This window comes from Pempheris klunzingeri, chromosome 5 (genome assembly GCF_042242105.1).
Source record: "Pempheris klunzingeri isolate RE-2024b chromosome 5, fPemKlu1.hap1, whole genome shotgun sequence".
Taxonomy (NCBI): Eukaryota; Metazoa; Chordata; class Actinopteri; order Acropomatiformes; family Pempheridae; genus Pempheris; species Pempheris klunzingeri.
This window is the reverse complement of record NC_092016.1, coordinates 26,410,558-26,426,073: the sequence shown is the minus strand read 5'-3', so window position 1 is coordinate 26,426,073 and position 15,516 is coordinate 26,410,558. Positions and strand designations below refer to the sequence as shown.

Here is a 15,516-nt window from a genome sequence, read left to right as displayed (position 1 = left end):
TCAGAGGTCACTAAAGTTAATGTGGAGTCGTGAGTAACTTTGCTAAAACAATGTCGGACTCCATAGTTTTCTCTGCCCCCCCCAACCTGACCAGTGAAGACATGTCAGGGTGGTGCCCAGCTAACAATGTGGGCTTCATAGATAACTGGCAGTCTTTCTGGGGAAAACCTGGTCTGATTAGTAGAGACAGCATCGATCCCACTTTGGACGGAGCTGCGCTCTGATCTAGAAATCTGGCTGAGTTTATAAGTCCTAAAGTTTGACAATCCAGAATCGAGACCAGGAGTCAGAGCTGCAGTCTTACACGCTTCTCTGCTCCTCCATTAGAACAGCCGTTCCGACCATTCAGATCTATAAAGCCTAACAGAAGGGGAGTTCTACAGAAAAACCCAGTCAAAGTTAATACCACCACTGGCAAAGTCCAATCAGAATCAGAATCAGAATTCCTTTAATAATCCCCAGGGGGAAATTGTTTTTTCTTACACACGGCTCCAAAAGAATAAGAATAAACTTCAAACACAAAAGTAATAATAATGATAATAATAATAATAATAATAATGATACAAATAATACCACTACTACTACTACAACAGGACAGGACAAACTTTGTGAAAACTTGAAAGGACATGGCGTGCCACCAGTTTGGAAGAATCCCGCTTAATCTGGCAATACAGTGTGAAATTTATACAAAGGCCCTCTGTAATGCCAGAGCCGCCTATTAATCCTCACTGATAGAAGAAAATAAAAACAGCCCTAGATTTCTGTTCAGCACGTTAGCCAGGCCTGACAAAGAGCCAGAACTCCACTGATCCTTGAGATCCTTTAGAGCTCAGTAGCAACGACTTCATGAGCTTCTTTAATGATAAACTTCTAACTATTAGAGACACAATTCATCACCTCCTGCCCTCAACAGGCTCTGATTCAACCTCACTGCTGCAGATCGTCAGCTGCCAACACTTTTTACTGATATTAGTCCTGTTATTCTTATTCATATATTAACTATTGTCATGTTTTTCGCTGTTACTATATTGCTCATTCATAGTTATATTCCCATTATCAGTAATATAGTTACTATTATTATGGTTATTTGCCGTGCATCTCTCTCTCTCTCTCTCTCTCTCTCTCTCTCTGTCCAACCCTTGACAGAAAGCCCCCCGTCTAAGTCTGGTTCTGTTCCAGGTTTCTTCCTGTTAAAGGGGAGTTATTCCTGCCGCTGTTGCCTAATATAATATCTGATGCTGCTCATGTCAATCGATCAATCAATCTTTATTTATATAGCACCAATTCATAACAGCGTTATCTCAAGACTCTTTCCATAAAGAGCAGGTCTAGACCAAACTCTTTAATTAGAGAGAGACCCAACGATTCAGGAATTCAACATTAAGGATTCAAGAATCCCCACATGAGCAGCATCAGATGTTATATTCAGCAACAGTGGCAGGAAGAACTCCCCTTTAATTGGAGGGCAGCTTTCTGTTGGGGTTCGTGTTGGGTGGAGGTTGGACAGAGAGAGAGACAGAGAGACAAAACAAGCAGCAACCAAAATACTAACAGCAACTCTAGTACTGACAGTGTGACTAATAAATTAGCAATATGGTAGCATTGAAATACATGACAAATAACAGCAAGAGAACCAGGACCAGGATCCACAGGGTTGAACAGAGCCAGGCTTTAGCATGAGCTGGCTCTACAAACCCTAAACTCACAATCAGAGATAACAGGTATCACCACGGTTGTTATCAGACGTTTCTGTTGAATCAGACTTTCTCCTTCAGGCTCTGTGCCTGTTCATATAAAAGGGGCCTTTGACGCGTCATTCGACTCTTCTTTGATCAGGAGGAAGAGGGTGGAGAACGCTGAAGAATATTAAAGCTGTTGTTGCAAATAAGGTGAGATAGAAATGTGGTAGAACAAGTTTATATACATTAAGTTTACCACTCAGTGACTTTCAGTCCTCCTGTTTATTTCTACTGTAGCAGCTGCACATTCAGAGCTCTGGTTTAATCCATCAGGTTTAAACACACTCCAGGTCAGTCAGGTCTGACCACAATGAAGGAGACGTTGCAATCACTTTAGTTTTTGGCCAAATCAAATTGAAACGAATCTTATCGATTGAATATTATCCATGATCAATCCCAATAGACTTATCAATTTTCTAACCCGTCCTATCAGCTGCAATACCAGCAGTAAAACAGAATGAGCAGCCAATCAGGACCAAGCATAAAAACCTGATCCACAGAGATCTGTCGGTCTGAGCCTTCATCTCTCTGTTAGTGTTAGACGATAATCTGAGTGTGTATTAATATTACAGATTTTCTGCATCACCAGCTGAATGGTGTCAGTTCCCATGACAACGTGATGCAACAATTTGCTCTGCTGTAACTGCGAGGCTTCGTTTGCTGACATCATGTCATGGTGTGAACTGTGACTGTCATATATGTTATGTTTTTGTGCACTTTCCTTGTCCGTGTCTTTCCCTGCCTTCTGTGAGTGTGTTCTGATGTGTGTGTGTGTGTGTCTTCTCGTGGGCTGATCAACGAGGCTCACCTGCTGCTCATCATCCTCATCTACTCTGCCATATAACTGGACCTGTGTCTTCACTCCACTGCCATATTGTTTTCATCAACTTGGTGAAGACAACAGTGCCACTCAATACTTTTTTGATATCTCTTGTGGCTTTTTGTGAAACTTTGATGCCTGAACATTTTCTCTTCCCGTCTTCGCGCGGATCCCATCTGCCTCGTTGATCTGCCCTCCAGCGCCATCACCATCTGTCAGCCATTCTACGGTCCACCCTCCCATGTGTTGTCTACCAGTCCACCTGCCTGCCACTGACTCGTCTCCTCGTCTTCCGCTTTTTGTTCATTTAATAAATCCTTTACTTTTTACCACAACCACCTGCTCAGTCCTGCTTTTTGGGTCCAGTACAAATGCAGCCATAACACATCACCCATACATGGCTCAGCAAGTTTGTATATCTGACAGCTAGACAATCTATATCCTCAGAGAAAATATCAACAGGGAAGAGAGGGCAGCACTTTGTACTGCCGATGTCAACCAAAACTCTGAACATGACCAGGTTAAGTTTGCAGCCTTAGTTACCATGGTGATGTGCCTCGGCTTTAGGCTCAACCCACCTCACTAACCCACTGATCTCACTCCATAGTCCACCTCTCTGAGGATGATGAAGTCTCTTTAAGGTGGGTTTCGGTAAAGTGTTGCTCAAACAACCAAGCAATTATCAATGTTCAGTACAGCCGCTAATGTGGCAAAAACTGGAAACAGGACAGTCAATGTTTTTATTTTCTGATATTATAAACTAAATACACAATGATTGTCACATTTAACAACTCTAATGGATAGCCCAATCCTGACAAAATAATGCCCAAGCAATGTGGGGACAGCAATTAACAACAAATGGGGACAACAAATAATTTATCCTAGTGGATACTTTCAGGCCTTTAATGGATCATTTGTGGAAAAAAAAACTGATGTACTTTGTTGGCTTATTTCCTGGTTGTATTAATGCACTCCTCAAAATATGGTTTAGTGTTCTGTTGTTTTATGAGACTGACAAGTGTAAGGCCACATCGATACACATTGATACAAGATGAACCCATCTAACCAGGCAGGACTAGTTTGCACTCTAAGGGCCTGAGATACTAGGCACACACTTACCCAGTTTGACTTTTCAGTTTGATCCAAACTAAAATTACCGGCAGGAAACCTCCACGGATCCTAGTCCGGACAAAACAGCCATACTTGATCAGACAGAGAGAGGTGGTCTTGGTCTGAATCAAACTGAGCTCTGGCTCAGTTCATTTCTGATGTTAAAACTTTTTTCAAATGGTTTGGACTTTTGGACCAATTTCAGGAAGCTGTGAAAAAACAGCACAATGAAACACAAAGTCGATCGCAGTAGCACATGGAGAGAGGAGGAGACCACATATTTAACTCACATTTTGTGGAAAACATCCACAAAATTTTCAACACTTCAGTTATTTTCTGAAAGGATGAGAGAGAGAGAGGATACAGGAGGCCGATGTGAGGCTACAAACCAATCAGCTGCAGGTGTAGGGGGGTCACACAGGTGTGAGGACAGGACACGTGTATGTCAAGAACAGCTCTTAGTCTACTGACACCATTGCAATGAGAAAGCAAAACTAACCAGATAACAAAGCCAAACTGAAAAATCCGTTTGGACTGTTGTGGGCTGTTGAGTGTAGCAAACTAAACCTTCCACACAGTCTGCAAGACGCCCAAAACACAATAATTAGACAAAACCGTGAAATAGAAGAAAGAAATGGAAATGAAGCAAAAGTAAATTAAACTCTCTGACCATATTTGCCAATGTGTAAGGTGAAGGGGGTCACGACAGCATTAGTTAAAATTACATTCTTTGCTAACTCTAGCTATACAAACTGCCAAAATATAAATAAACAAGTCACTGAACACTAGTGACCCATCTTTGTGCTCTTGTTCCGAGCCCTGAGAAAAGGATTTTATTTCATGTTGTGGGTCAGCCAGGGGCCATGTCCTCCATCAACTATCATGCATTTGCACATTAGCTGACACTTGGACACACAGTGAAGAGCAGGAGGCAAGCTGGGACGTTTGCAGGGAGAGCTCATTTTGTACTGTAATGCTATTGAGCAAATCTGAGTATTTCAGGCTGTGGTACTCAGGAACTGTTTGTCCTCCAGTGCAGTTCTCCTGATTTGGCCTATGTCACCAAGAGTTATGAGGATGATGTTAGTGGTCAGTGTGCAGAAGGCCTGGGCTTACATACTTGACGGTGTGCAGATGTGTGGTGGTATACTGAGGGATGAGGTGGTAGATCACATCCAGTCCATGGCTTTCTCCTATTAGGTTTGCTGTAGAAACTGTAAGGAGAACACATAACGAACTGAAAACATTACACATTCATACGGCCTGGCTCCACACTACCTCAGGCAGCCTGCTTCAGTGTGTCCTCCATCAAGTCTTCTCCCTACTGCCACGCTTTCTAGTTTTAAAGATAAAACCCGCATTTTACAGAATGTCTTTCCTTGATAACTGTCTTTGCCTTGTGTCATGTCACTGACCCAGCCGCCACATGCTAGTAGAATTCAGCAGTGGCATGTAACACACTGCCAACTCTTATGAGACTCTTTTCACAAGTTACTCCAGCTGCACCTGCAACATGAACGTATAAGAAGTTCCAAATATGATTCACAAGCATGATGACGTTCATCTCAGCCGACTCTGTAGCTTGTTATTACCTGCCCTGTTTGTGAAGTTTAGAGATGAAGAAAGATGCCTCGGCAGAAGGTTCCTGACATAAAGCTGGCATGTGTTTTGAATGGAGGGAAGTCTTCTCCATTTATATATGTGGGCAGCCCCCACTGCTGTTACTGGCTCATAAAACCATCAGCCATCAAATTGCCTGCAGTCCAGCCCAGATGACACACTAGCTGTTTACTATGTAACACAATACACAGGTTGTGGAAATCGCATTCTAATTGGCTCATATTACACAGATTAAAAGTAAAGTGACCTCATAAATCTTACAAGGTTTGGCTCTACACTTCTTTTTGCCCACTTCATCGAAACTAACTGCTCTGTATAAGACTAGTCTTGATAAAAGACTGCTGTTTGTTCCATTGCCCACTTCATACATAAAATCTTTGCTCTTACACGATGCCATGTTACAATTCCAGTGCTGCAATATAGGCTACAATATCACCGTTACAGTCACTCTGCTCTCTAAATGGCCCCAGGATAAGGTTGGGAACTTCTACCTTCCTTCCTTTTCCACCTGCACTGTGTGCACAGCTGGAAAAGACAAACTCAGGTGGTTTGATGAGTGCCATCACCCCTAGAGGTGTGACATGCATCAGAAACTACTTGCAAAAGTAGTTACAGTTACCACTCAGAGGGAACCCATGCCTGAATTTAATGCTGGAGTGTTTGTATATTAATTAATCATTGAGCCTGTTCATTTAAGTGTGTGTGTGTGTGTGTGTGTGTGTGTGTGTGTGTGTGTGTGTGTGTGCTGGTACCTGATGAGCAGAAGACTTGGATGACCCAGAGGCAGGCTGCAGCCCTCCTGGCATGTGTGACATTGTGTTTGAGCAGATTGAGAGTCAGCCGCACAGCCCCAGCGTCCTCTGCCTTCACACCTATACGACGGTCTGCACAAACACACATTCACACAATGTGATTCATGAGCGTGTACACGGAGTAACATCAAGGTAAAGAGCATTCAGTCAGCTGATCATCTGTGTTTTGCTAACTTATTATCCATCATTCTTGGAACAATTTCTGCCTTCTTTGTTTAATTTACAAATGCTCACTGCAGTACACGTTTGATGATGATAGACAATACAAGTCCTCAGAGCTAAACAACAGGCTCAGACGTCTGTCATCAAAATCCACCGTGGTTATGCTAATCCATGGCTAAGGTTGGGAAACAACAGGGGTTCAACATTTGAGGTTCAGTGTCTTGCCCAAGACCACAGACTTTGAGGAGTTGGGGATCAGACCATTAATTTTTCAATTGATGCACTCTACCTCTGAGCCACAGCCGCCCCTAATATATGGACACGTATTATCAGAAATCTCAAAGTTGACACCTGTTGGCTCTTTAGAGTCACACACGTGTTGGTGAAGAACAAGCAGTCAGCACAAAATGCTGAAAAACAGAGCTAAGGCCTCTTTAGAGTTTAGCATGAGTACAGGACTGGCCTTTCAGTTGCTGAGTTCTGCTGTGACAATATGTGAGAGGCTGTACAGGCAGATGTCAGTGGTTACAGTAAGTCATCCAATCATCATGCCCTTATGCTTCCTATTAACTCACCAGAGCTGTAAGTGCTCACACACACACACAATACAATACAATGATGCACACCTACACGCCTCTGGTGATCCTGAGGTTTGGTGAAAGAGTCAAAGAATCAGATTTTTGTCCTTTTGTACTGGTTATCTTTTGGTACGTCCTCACCTCTGTGTCCAACCTTTGCCAGCAGGTGCAGCAGTGGTAGCAGGACGGTGTAGTTGGGACTGAAACTGCGGCCAGTGTTGACCAATGCAGTCAGCAAGGCCTCGCTGCCACCTTTACGGATCATATAGTGGATCCGACGATCTGTACCTGAACAGAGACAGAGGGCAGGGGGGTGACTGGATCCTGGCTTCCCCTGCTAGAAAGGATCATACCCAAACAGAACAACTGCACGCTTTGTCATTGTTCATCTAATCAACCTGTTAGAATGGTTCTTCACAGGGAAACAGCATCCTAATAGTATCGTGCTTCCATCTTTGTCAGACTGACAATGCAGAGATCCCATTCTAACGAACTGTTCTGTACAGGCAGAGGAGCTGAGCTCAATTCAAAGGGAAGGATGGAGTGGTGGTGGTTCTCACGTCTGATGGATTGAAGTGTTGTCATTTTTTGTTGTATTGGCTCCATAATCACGCTGAATCTTAACGCTGCACTTAGTACATTCACACAACACTAGTCACATTACAAGAGCATTTTCACTTTGTGCCTAAAAGGAGGAGGCTGGAGCCTTCCTCACATTGACGCATGAAATGAAGACCTGATGGAGCTCTTTTAATGATGTTGTGTCCTCCTCTGCAATAGTTTAGTGGCACAAGCAAACATGTACTCGTTCACATTTTCCTCTGCCTGAAACTTGATTACACCCATATACTTTTACTGGGCCGAGTCCAAGTCACACAAGGTTAGCAGGATGGAAAAGACAGAAATGAACATTGCAGGTTTTGAAGCAGTTATGGATAAATATTGTATAAAGGGAAAAGTTCATTTTGTTCAGTATGACAGTAATTTCACTAATTGACACAAGATGATTAGATTTCTCACTTTGCCCACCTCTGTTCTTTGTGTTTCTTGTTTAGGCAGACTACTTTTGCACTGTTCCTGTGTGTATTCCTGGATACAACACATAGTCCTCTACATATAACTGGCATATTACTGTAAAGGCAGTTAAGTGGTCAAGAGCTGATCTGAGCTTACCAGCAGACAGAAGTTCATCCAGGACACTGAGAATATTTAAGGTGCTCTCCACATCACCCGCATTCTACAGGGACAAAAACAAAGAAAAGATGTGATGAAAGTATGAAAGTAAAGGTTATCTTATCTGAAAATGACCTCAGCCAGAATTTCAACCTGTTCTCATCTTAGGGTGTCATAAACGGACACTTTTTCACCCCCTTTAGTGTGTACGAGACGCACCAGCCTCTGACTGAGTACTGAAATGTACTCTTTTGGTGGCTATTATATGCGAGAAAACAAGTCATTTTTGGTTCTTTTTTGTTTATAGGTTTAGCACATATTCAAGAAATGAATGAGACGTCATGTGGCGGGTGCCCAGGGACCATTGGCCCTCAGGCCTGTATGAGCGGTGAAAAATAGCTACTCAGCCATTCCCCCAGTAGACGTAGGTGTAAAAGGCTGTGGAGGTCTAGGTTTACATGGACCTGCCCTACGTCTCATTTATACTACATGTTGCTGGAGTTTCTTGTTCTGAATGTTCCGAATGTGACTGGCGGTGTCGGTATGGCCAATTCTGCACTTTCATCAGAAATCATTTGGGGTGGCCAGACATTTCCCTCATTAAAACGTGTGTTGTATGAAGAGACCCCCACCAGTGGCCAACTATCTGCCTGATATAAATAGCTTAATGTGTTTCATGCAGACAGCCTCCAAATGGAGACAAACAGTGCAGATCTGTAATGAGAGACAGTTTCTAAACACAGAGGTAACAGAAAGTTATGTGGAACCTGTTGCATCATGTCACTTAGTGCTGCAGTCAAATCAAACTCAGCAGTTTGGTTTGGGTCAGCGTTTATCTAATGGAGCCTGGAGACGAGGCCCCTTTAAAACCTCCAGTGTGACTGACAGGGCTTCCTGTAGGCCGTGTTCACCCTGAAAACAGCCCACAGGGCTGCGTTGGAGTGGGACTGTTGTTTGAGGTACCACAAGGGTTCACGTAACCAATTACATTTACTTCTTCACGGATTTACTGTTACTGTAAGAAAGTCTGTGTTTGGTGGCTGTTGTGGGAGGTTGCAGACTTTTTTGAGTATTTTTAAAAATCAGTAATGTCACTTCAGTATTTCTTGATTTCAAGTATTGTACTTTCTTTGTTTCCAACATTTGTCATGAAAAATGTGTAAGACTGGAAGAAGAGGAGAGAAGAAGCTGCTGGGATGTCAGCAGCCACTGCATGCTCTAAATAGACAGGGCAAAAACTGCACAGATGAGGATGTTTCTGCTCTATCTTTAGTGCTGAGCCTGGCTTAATGGTTTTACAGGATGACCCTAAGTCTGTTTGCCAGAGACCCCTGATTCCAGTACATGTAAAATAATAAAAACATGGAAAAGTTGCAGTATACGGCATCACCACCAACACACAGGCCAAGGACATCAACATGAGGGACAGCATCAACTCAAAGACAACAGAGATTCAAATTGATTGCTTTGGAAGACTTAGTCAGTTCAGTAGCATGTTTCTTAAAAGTTGACAAGACTTTAAAATGGAGTGTCACCTGATCAACCACAACCATGACACACACTGTGATCAAAACCGCTGCACTTACAATTACTACAAACATAACACCTGTTGTCACCACACCTATTGCACCAACTGTTATGACAGCTGCTGCAGCAATTACCACCCCAACTACTACGCTGACTACTGTCCCAGTAATGTCCATCACTAGGTTTATCACCACAGCAGCACCTAAATGGACCACGCCTAAGCCACTAGTTAGGTCAAACCAGACGACAATAATTCCAACTGCGGATGAAAGAACAAGTAAGTACAATGGCTGGTGTAGTGATGACTATTATAGGGACTACAGGTTCAACTACCACAAGCACAACGCCAACCAACGTCGAACCAATATGATCTATGACAGTGACTAAAGTGACCTAACATGATACATGTTCGACCACTTTGACATTTACAGGCCAATAACATTGTTTAATGACCGGACTCAGAGTAGATGGTAGTTACTCAATGTATGCAGATGACAGACTGTTAAACACCTCACCAAAACACTGGGCTGGACTGTGTGCAATAGTGAAATTAAAGATGTATAATGTAGTGTATAGTGGAGTGAATGAGTATTTACAGTTGCCATCAGTTCATCTGGACATTCGCAGAGCAAAACGACAATACACCAGACTGCCTGTCACAGCCTAGAGGTATTCCTGAAGAGTTTAAAGTATGCAATTAAATGAAGGCTTGTTTTGAGTCCATAATTATCTGGGTGAGCTGATATCAGACCATCATATTGATTTATTGTCTGACAGAAACCTGGCTGCACCATGAAGATGTTAGCCTTAATGAAGCCACCCCCCCCTCACCCCCAGTCATATTAATACTCACATTCCTCCAGACTCTGGACGAGGAGGTGGAGCTGCAGCCATTTTTAACTCCAGCTTATTAATCAAGCCTAGACCTAAACTTAACTATAATTTATTTTTAAAGGTGTACACAGACAAAACTGTAAATGTGCTGCTGTTCCTAAACAAAAACTTTTTGAATGAGGGAACATTTGAGGAAAGGTTGAAAAAGTGTGAATGTTGAATGTTTGTGTTAAAATGTTCAGTCAAGCATTTTAAGATCTTCATGATCAGATGCCGACAATTAACAGGCAACTTTTCAGTATTTTGTTTTTCTTGTATCATAATTCTTCATAATTAAACATCACAATGAGTAGTGTGATGTATTGCATTCATTATGAAGCTGTAATTTCAAATACATCACTTTTTACTTTGATTTTCTAAACACATTAAGTTTTTGTTCAAAGTATCGGATCAGTATCGGATCGGAAAGGAAATCTGTGGTATCGCACATCACTACATTTAGCATCTCATTTCTGTGTTGTCTTGTGACCTGTGTTCACTTATTTTTTATCCTTATCATTTATCCTGTGCAGGTTTGTCAAGCGTTTAGTCAAGTCACTGTTTTTGTAAGAGCTTTGCTTTTTTTGCATTTTGTATTCACAAGAGGGATTTTTGTGGCACTTTGCTTGAGAGAACTTTTCATTACATTTGACTGTGAAAAAAGTAATTGACTCCTGAATAAGAAATGCTAAATACTATCAGGACCAGTGTTGGTCAAGTTACTTGGAAATAGTAATAAGTTACTAATTACTGATTACTTCTCCAAGAAAGTAATCCAGTTACTTTACTGATTACTTACTTTTAAAAGTAATTAGGTACTTTAATTACTTAGTTACTTTTCAAAAACATGACGCACAACCTGAATACACTATAAAGCGATAGACCTTTCAGCCTAATTCTATTCTTTCTGCATATTCCATTATAGAACATTGAATCAAATGAAACTGTCTTTTTTAAAACTTGTTTTATCAGTTTCAGTCTTTTAACTTTATGCACATTGCATCACTAAGTCCTGTCGCTCTCAAGTCTATTTTCACCTGTTTAGCAGGAGAGGGGCCCTCCAAGTTTCGCCCGGTGGGGGGAACCGGGGGTTTGACATTCCCGTGCCGGCTAGCTAGGTGCTTGGTTAAATTTGAGGTGGAATTTTTTGATGTGGATAAAGGTTTTCTTCCCACGCACAGTGTACAGCGGACGCTAATATTTTTGTCACCTTTTACCGAGTCAAACTCAAAGTAATGCCGGTACTTCCAACCATTAAACGCTGTATGTTCCTGCTCCATGTTGTCTCTTGTTCTTCACTTCACCTGTCTGTTGTTTACCACTGACGTCTGTTGTTTACCACTGAGGTCTGTTGTTTACCACTGACGTCGCGCCGCTAATACGTCATTGTCACGAGACAGTCTCACAAAACAAAATCACGATTTAGTAACGCAGTAGCGCAGTAACGCAGCCTGAAAGTAACAGTAATCTAATTACTGTTTTTGCAATTGTAATCCCTTACTTTACTCGTTACTTGAAAAAAGTAATTAGATTACATTAACGCGTTACTTCTAACGCGTTACTGCCCATCAGTGGTCAGGGCAATGTCAATATTGGGCGGAGAACATTTGTAGAACCAGAGGTGGTTTTATGCATGTTGCTGACATGTTTATGAAAGCAGAGAACATTTAAGTCACATTTGGCCTTTATGTGAGTGGATGACAACATGTGCGAGTTAAGTGGAGTTGGAAGATACACGTTCTGCTCCCTTCAGTCCTTTTGCGGACCGTTGATCTCCCCTGCCTTCAGCTTGCCACCATAATGACTTTGCTGTTACCACCTTGTTATTTAGCATCATGGACACATTAGGTATGGGGTGTACCATGAGGCTGATGAGAGCGGAACATAGTATGGGTGCTGGAAGGCCCATGGGGGGCCCACAAGGGGGTTACTCACAAAGACTGCTCAAATGTCACATTCTCAGCACCTCTAAACAGCATGAAGCTTGCTCTTCATCTAATCTTCTTTTATTATTCATCAAGTTATCTTACATTGAGCCGTGCCCCGGCCCAGAGGAGGGCACTGGTCCACTGCAGGTCTTGGACAGATTCTGCAATCCAAGATGGTGGAGTTTTTCTGTTACTGGATTCCAAAAAGAGTGAACCAAACGATGTGTTGTACCTAGTATGCATTGTGAACAAGTGTCTGTGTTTGCCAGCCCCATTCTGTGCACTTTATATTGGCTGATATGTGTTCTATGGATGATTTTATATAGGATTGGGTGTTACGGAATTATCTGAGGTTAATAAAAATCTGTACAGTTTAGAGGTTAGTCTGTCTAAGTGTGTCAGCTGAGTTATATAATTAATTATTTCGGAAGGTTTAAGTGTGTTATAAGCTATGTTAATTTAAGTTGTGAATATTCTAAGAACTGTCTGTGCTTCTGTATGAGATCTGAGAAGTCTATGAAGCGGCTGTTGTGGAAAAGGTGGTGAAGGTGTGTGATATCTTTTTGTGCCATGTGTAATAGTGAAGAGGTGGCTTTATGGAGTTGGAAGTCGGGGTTATGCCAAATAGGAGTGTATTTACAAGGTGTTGGTGTAGAGTTGAAAATCTTGTTGACTTGTCACCAGGCTGTCAGAGTAGTGGAGATTACAGTATTCTTACAACAGGGATGTTATCTGACGCTTGTGTTGAGGAAAGTTAAATCTGACAGTGTGATGTTTTGAGAATATTGCTCCAATCCATGTATTTTTACTCTGTTCTGGTTTTAGACATCAATATAGTCAAGATATTGTGAACATTCTAGATGTTTTTTTTAAGGAACGTCATACTTGAATAGCTCTTTCAGAATAACAGGTTTCCACAAATTGTGATCAGCATTTGTTAACTGCAGATGACATCCTGATCCCAAACTGTGTGATAACCCAAGATAGTCTTATAATCTCTTCTATGTGTTTTATTGCTTTGTCTAGACTACTTGATTGAAACCTTTCTCAGCATTCATAAATGGCACTCAAATAGCAACTGCAATGTGCCATGACATGTTGAGTAGAGGTCAGAAAGACCAGAACATGGGAGTTTCTTCTCACTTGTATGAACTCCTCCTCTGAGAAATATAAAGACTTTTTTAACAAAGTCTCTAGCATCAGAATGTACCCCCCTCCTTATATCTTCAATATTGATCTACAATGTAGAAAATAATAAAAAATAAAGATGAAAAAACTGTGTCCAAACTTTTGCCTGGTACTGTATGTGTATATCAGCGTTAATGTGCTTGCTTCAGATTTGAGGATTTTTTCGGAATAGAATCTGGGGGTGGGCTTTAATAACCATTTATGGATATAAAATAGCCTGAACTATAAATGTTATATGATGTTTAGTTTGTTGGTATATAGAAAGTGGAAACGTTCCATTAATCACAAGATTGTATCCTTGTTTTTATTTCTTTATTTTCATTTGATCATTTTATCGTCAGTGTGCTGGGTGAACCAGAGGTAGTCTGATTTCTCTGATTTCTCAACATAAATGTCCTAGATGTCCTAAATCAGCAGTACAGTAGGTCTATATCAGGCCATCGATTTTCATTTATTAGTTATTTGATTCCCACAAATAAAGGTTTTCATAATAAATAAAGGTTTCATTACCCATGAGCCTCATCGACCGTTGCTATGGAATTATTGATATTTACTATTAGATCTTTTCAATGACTGAGTAATATAGTTTTTGTGCAGCTTCTACTATTAAAAACGGGTCAAAAAAATAGTCACTTTGTAGACTTAAAGGAAAAACACCACTAATCCCCTCCCTGAGGACTGACGAGCTCTGTATCCTCCTCAAATCCCTCTGCAAACATATTTGTATGAGTGTGCTTTCAGAAGTCACCTTTTACATCACAGTTCACTCTCGTAGCTCTTACTCTATTTATTACTGATTACTTTTATTATTAATGACTGAATTGTCATCACTATTATTATCATTATTATTAGTAGTATTAGTAGTAGCAGTTGTACACAGTAGCTGCTGCTGCCGTTAGCTGTAGTTTGGCATTTGTGGCATTAAATGTTCTTAAGCGTGTTGACACAGAGTGAGTGGTGGCATCAGTGTGATTCACAGTGTACTGACACACCATGAAGTATTCTTCTACATCATGGCAGCAAGGTAAAAGGATCATCTATTTGTTATTGTGCCCCACAGGATTCCAGTTCCATTTGTTACATAAGTAGAAAAAAGAGGTTTTTAATCCAATAAAAAGGAAAAAAATTGTTATTATTGCAGTAATGGCATCCTCACAGCAGCTTATAATACACAGCACCAACAGGAGACCGCCTGGCTCGAAGCATATGCTGCTGTGTTGTTGACAGATTGCACCATCTTAGTGCTGTGGCCAAAGGGCAGCATTCAGAGGGCAAGGAACAGGAAGTGACTGCAACATTCTGTCCTGGCAGAAGCCGAGCCGAGACCCTTTTTAGATCAAGTTCTAAACATGAGATCTTATAGATGGTAGATGAGGCCCACATGCGCTGACAGTGTTTCATGAGAAAGTAGCAAAACGCTTTGATCGGCAAAAAGACACTTTGCTCTTTTCTTATCGTCCCTAGTATAAGTCAGCTGCTGGTGCTCACATAGATAATCCATTTCACAACGCCTCCACTCAGGGTTCAAGGTTTTACTGTACATATGTGCTGCCCACGTAGTCACACGCTGCTTAGTGCTGTAATACAATGACGCATACAGTGATGTGCTTTCAATCTTCTGTCTGTCTATAGATAGAACTGTCATATGTGTAGACCGGTACATGTTCTCCCACACTCAAACATACTCACTCGGACTAATGCAGTTACTAATTACAGTTACTACCTCTGTCTAAAGTCTGACCTGTTGTCGGCCCAGCCTTCCACGTTTGGAGCATCTGCTGAAATGACAGATGCTGTCAGTCTTTGGTTCAGCTTCCTTTGGGACGCTTAATGTTGAGACCAGAGAATATGTATACTACTATTATTATTTTGGTGTCACTCCACTGACTAAAGCTCCAGTGTCAACCACAAGCCACATTATTAGAACCTGATATACAGCGTACGCAATGTGGATCAGGTTCAATGCACATTTGATACATGTTTAGT

General features: G+C 41.5%; 1 protein-coding gene across 1 annotated transcript in view; it reads right to left on the bottom strand.

The window, feature by feature from the left end:
* Window positions 1-15,516, bottom strand: part of LOC139201532 (cytosolic carboxypeptidase 4) — a 123,015-nt gene that overhangs the window by 91,717 nt on the left and 15,782 nt on the right. The window contains exons 3-6 of the mRNA XM_070830871.1: window positions 8,015-8,078; window positions 6,983-7,129; window positions 6,042-6,173; window positions 4,790-4,883 (exon numbers count right to left, since the gene is read on the bottom strand). Of these exons, the coding sequence (XP_070686972.1) occupies window positions 4,790-4,883; window positions 6,042-6,173; window positions 6,983-7,129; window positions 8,015-8,078 (437 nt within the window). The remainder of the gene's footprint in view (window positions 1-4,789; window positions 4,884-6,041; window positions 6,174-6,982; window positions 7,130-8,014; window positions 8,079-15,516) is intronic.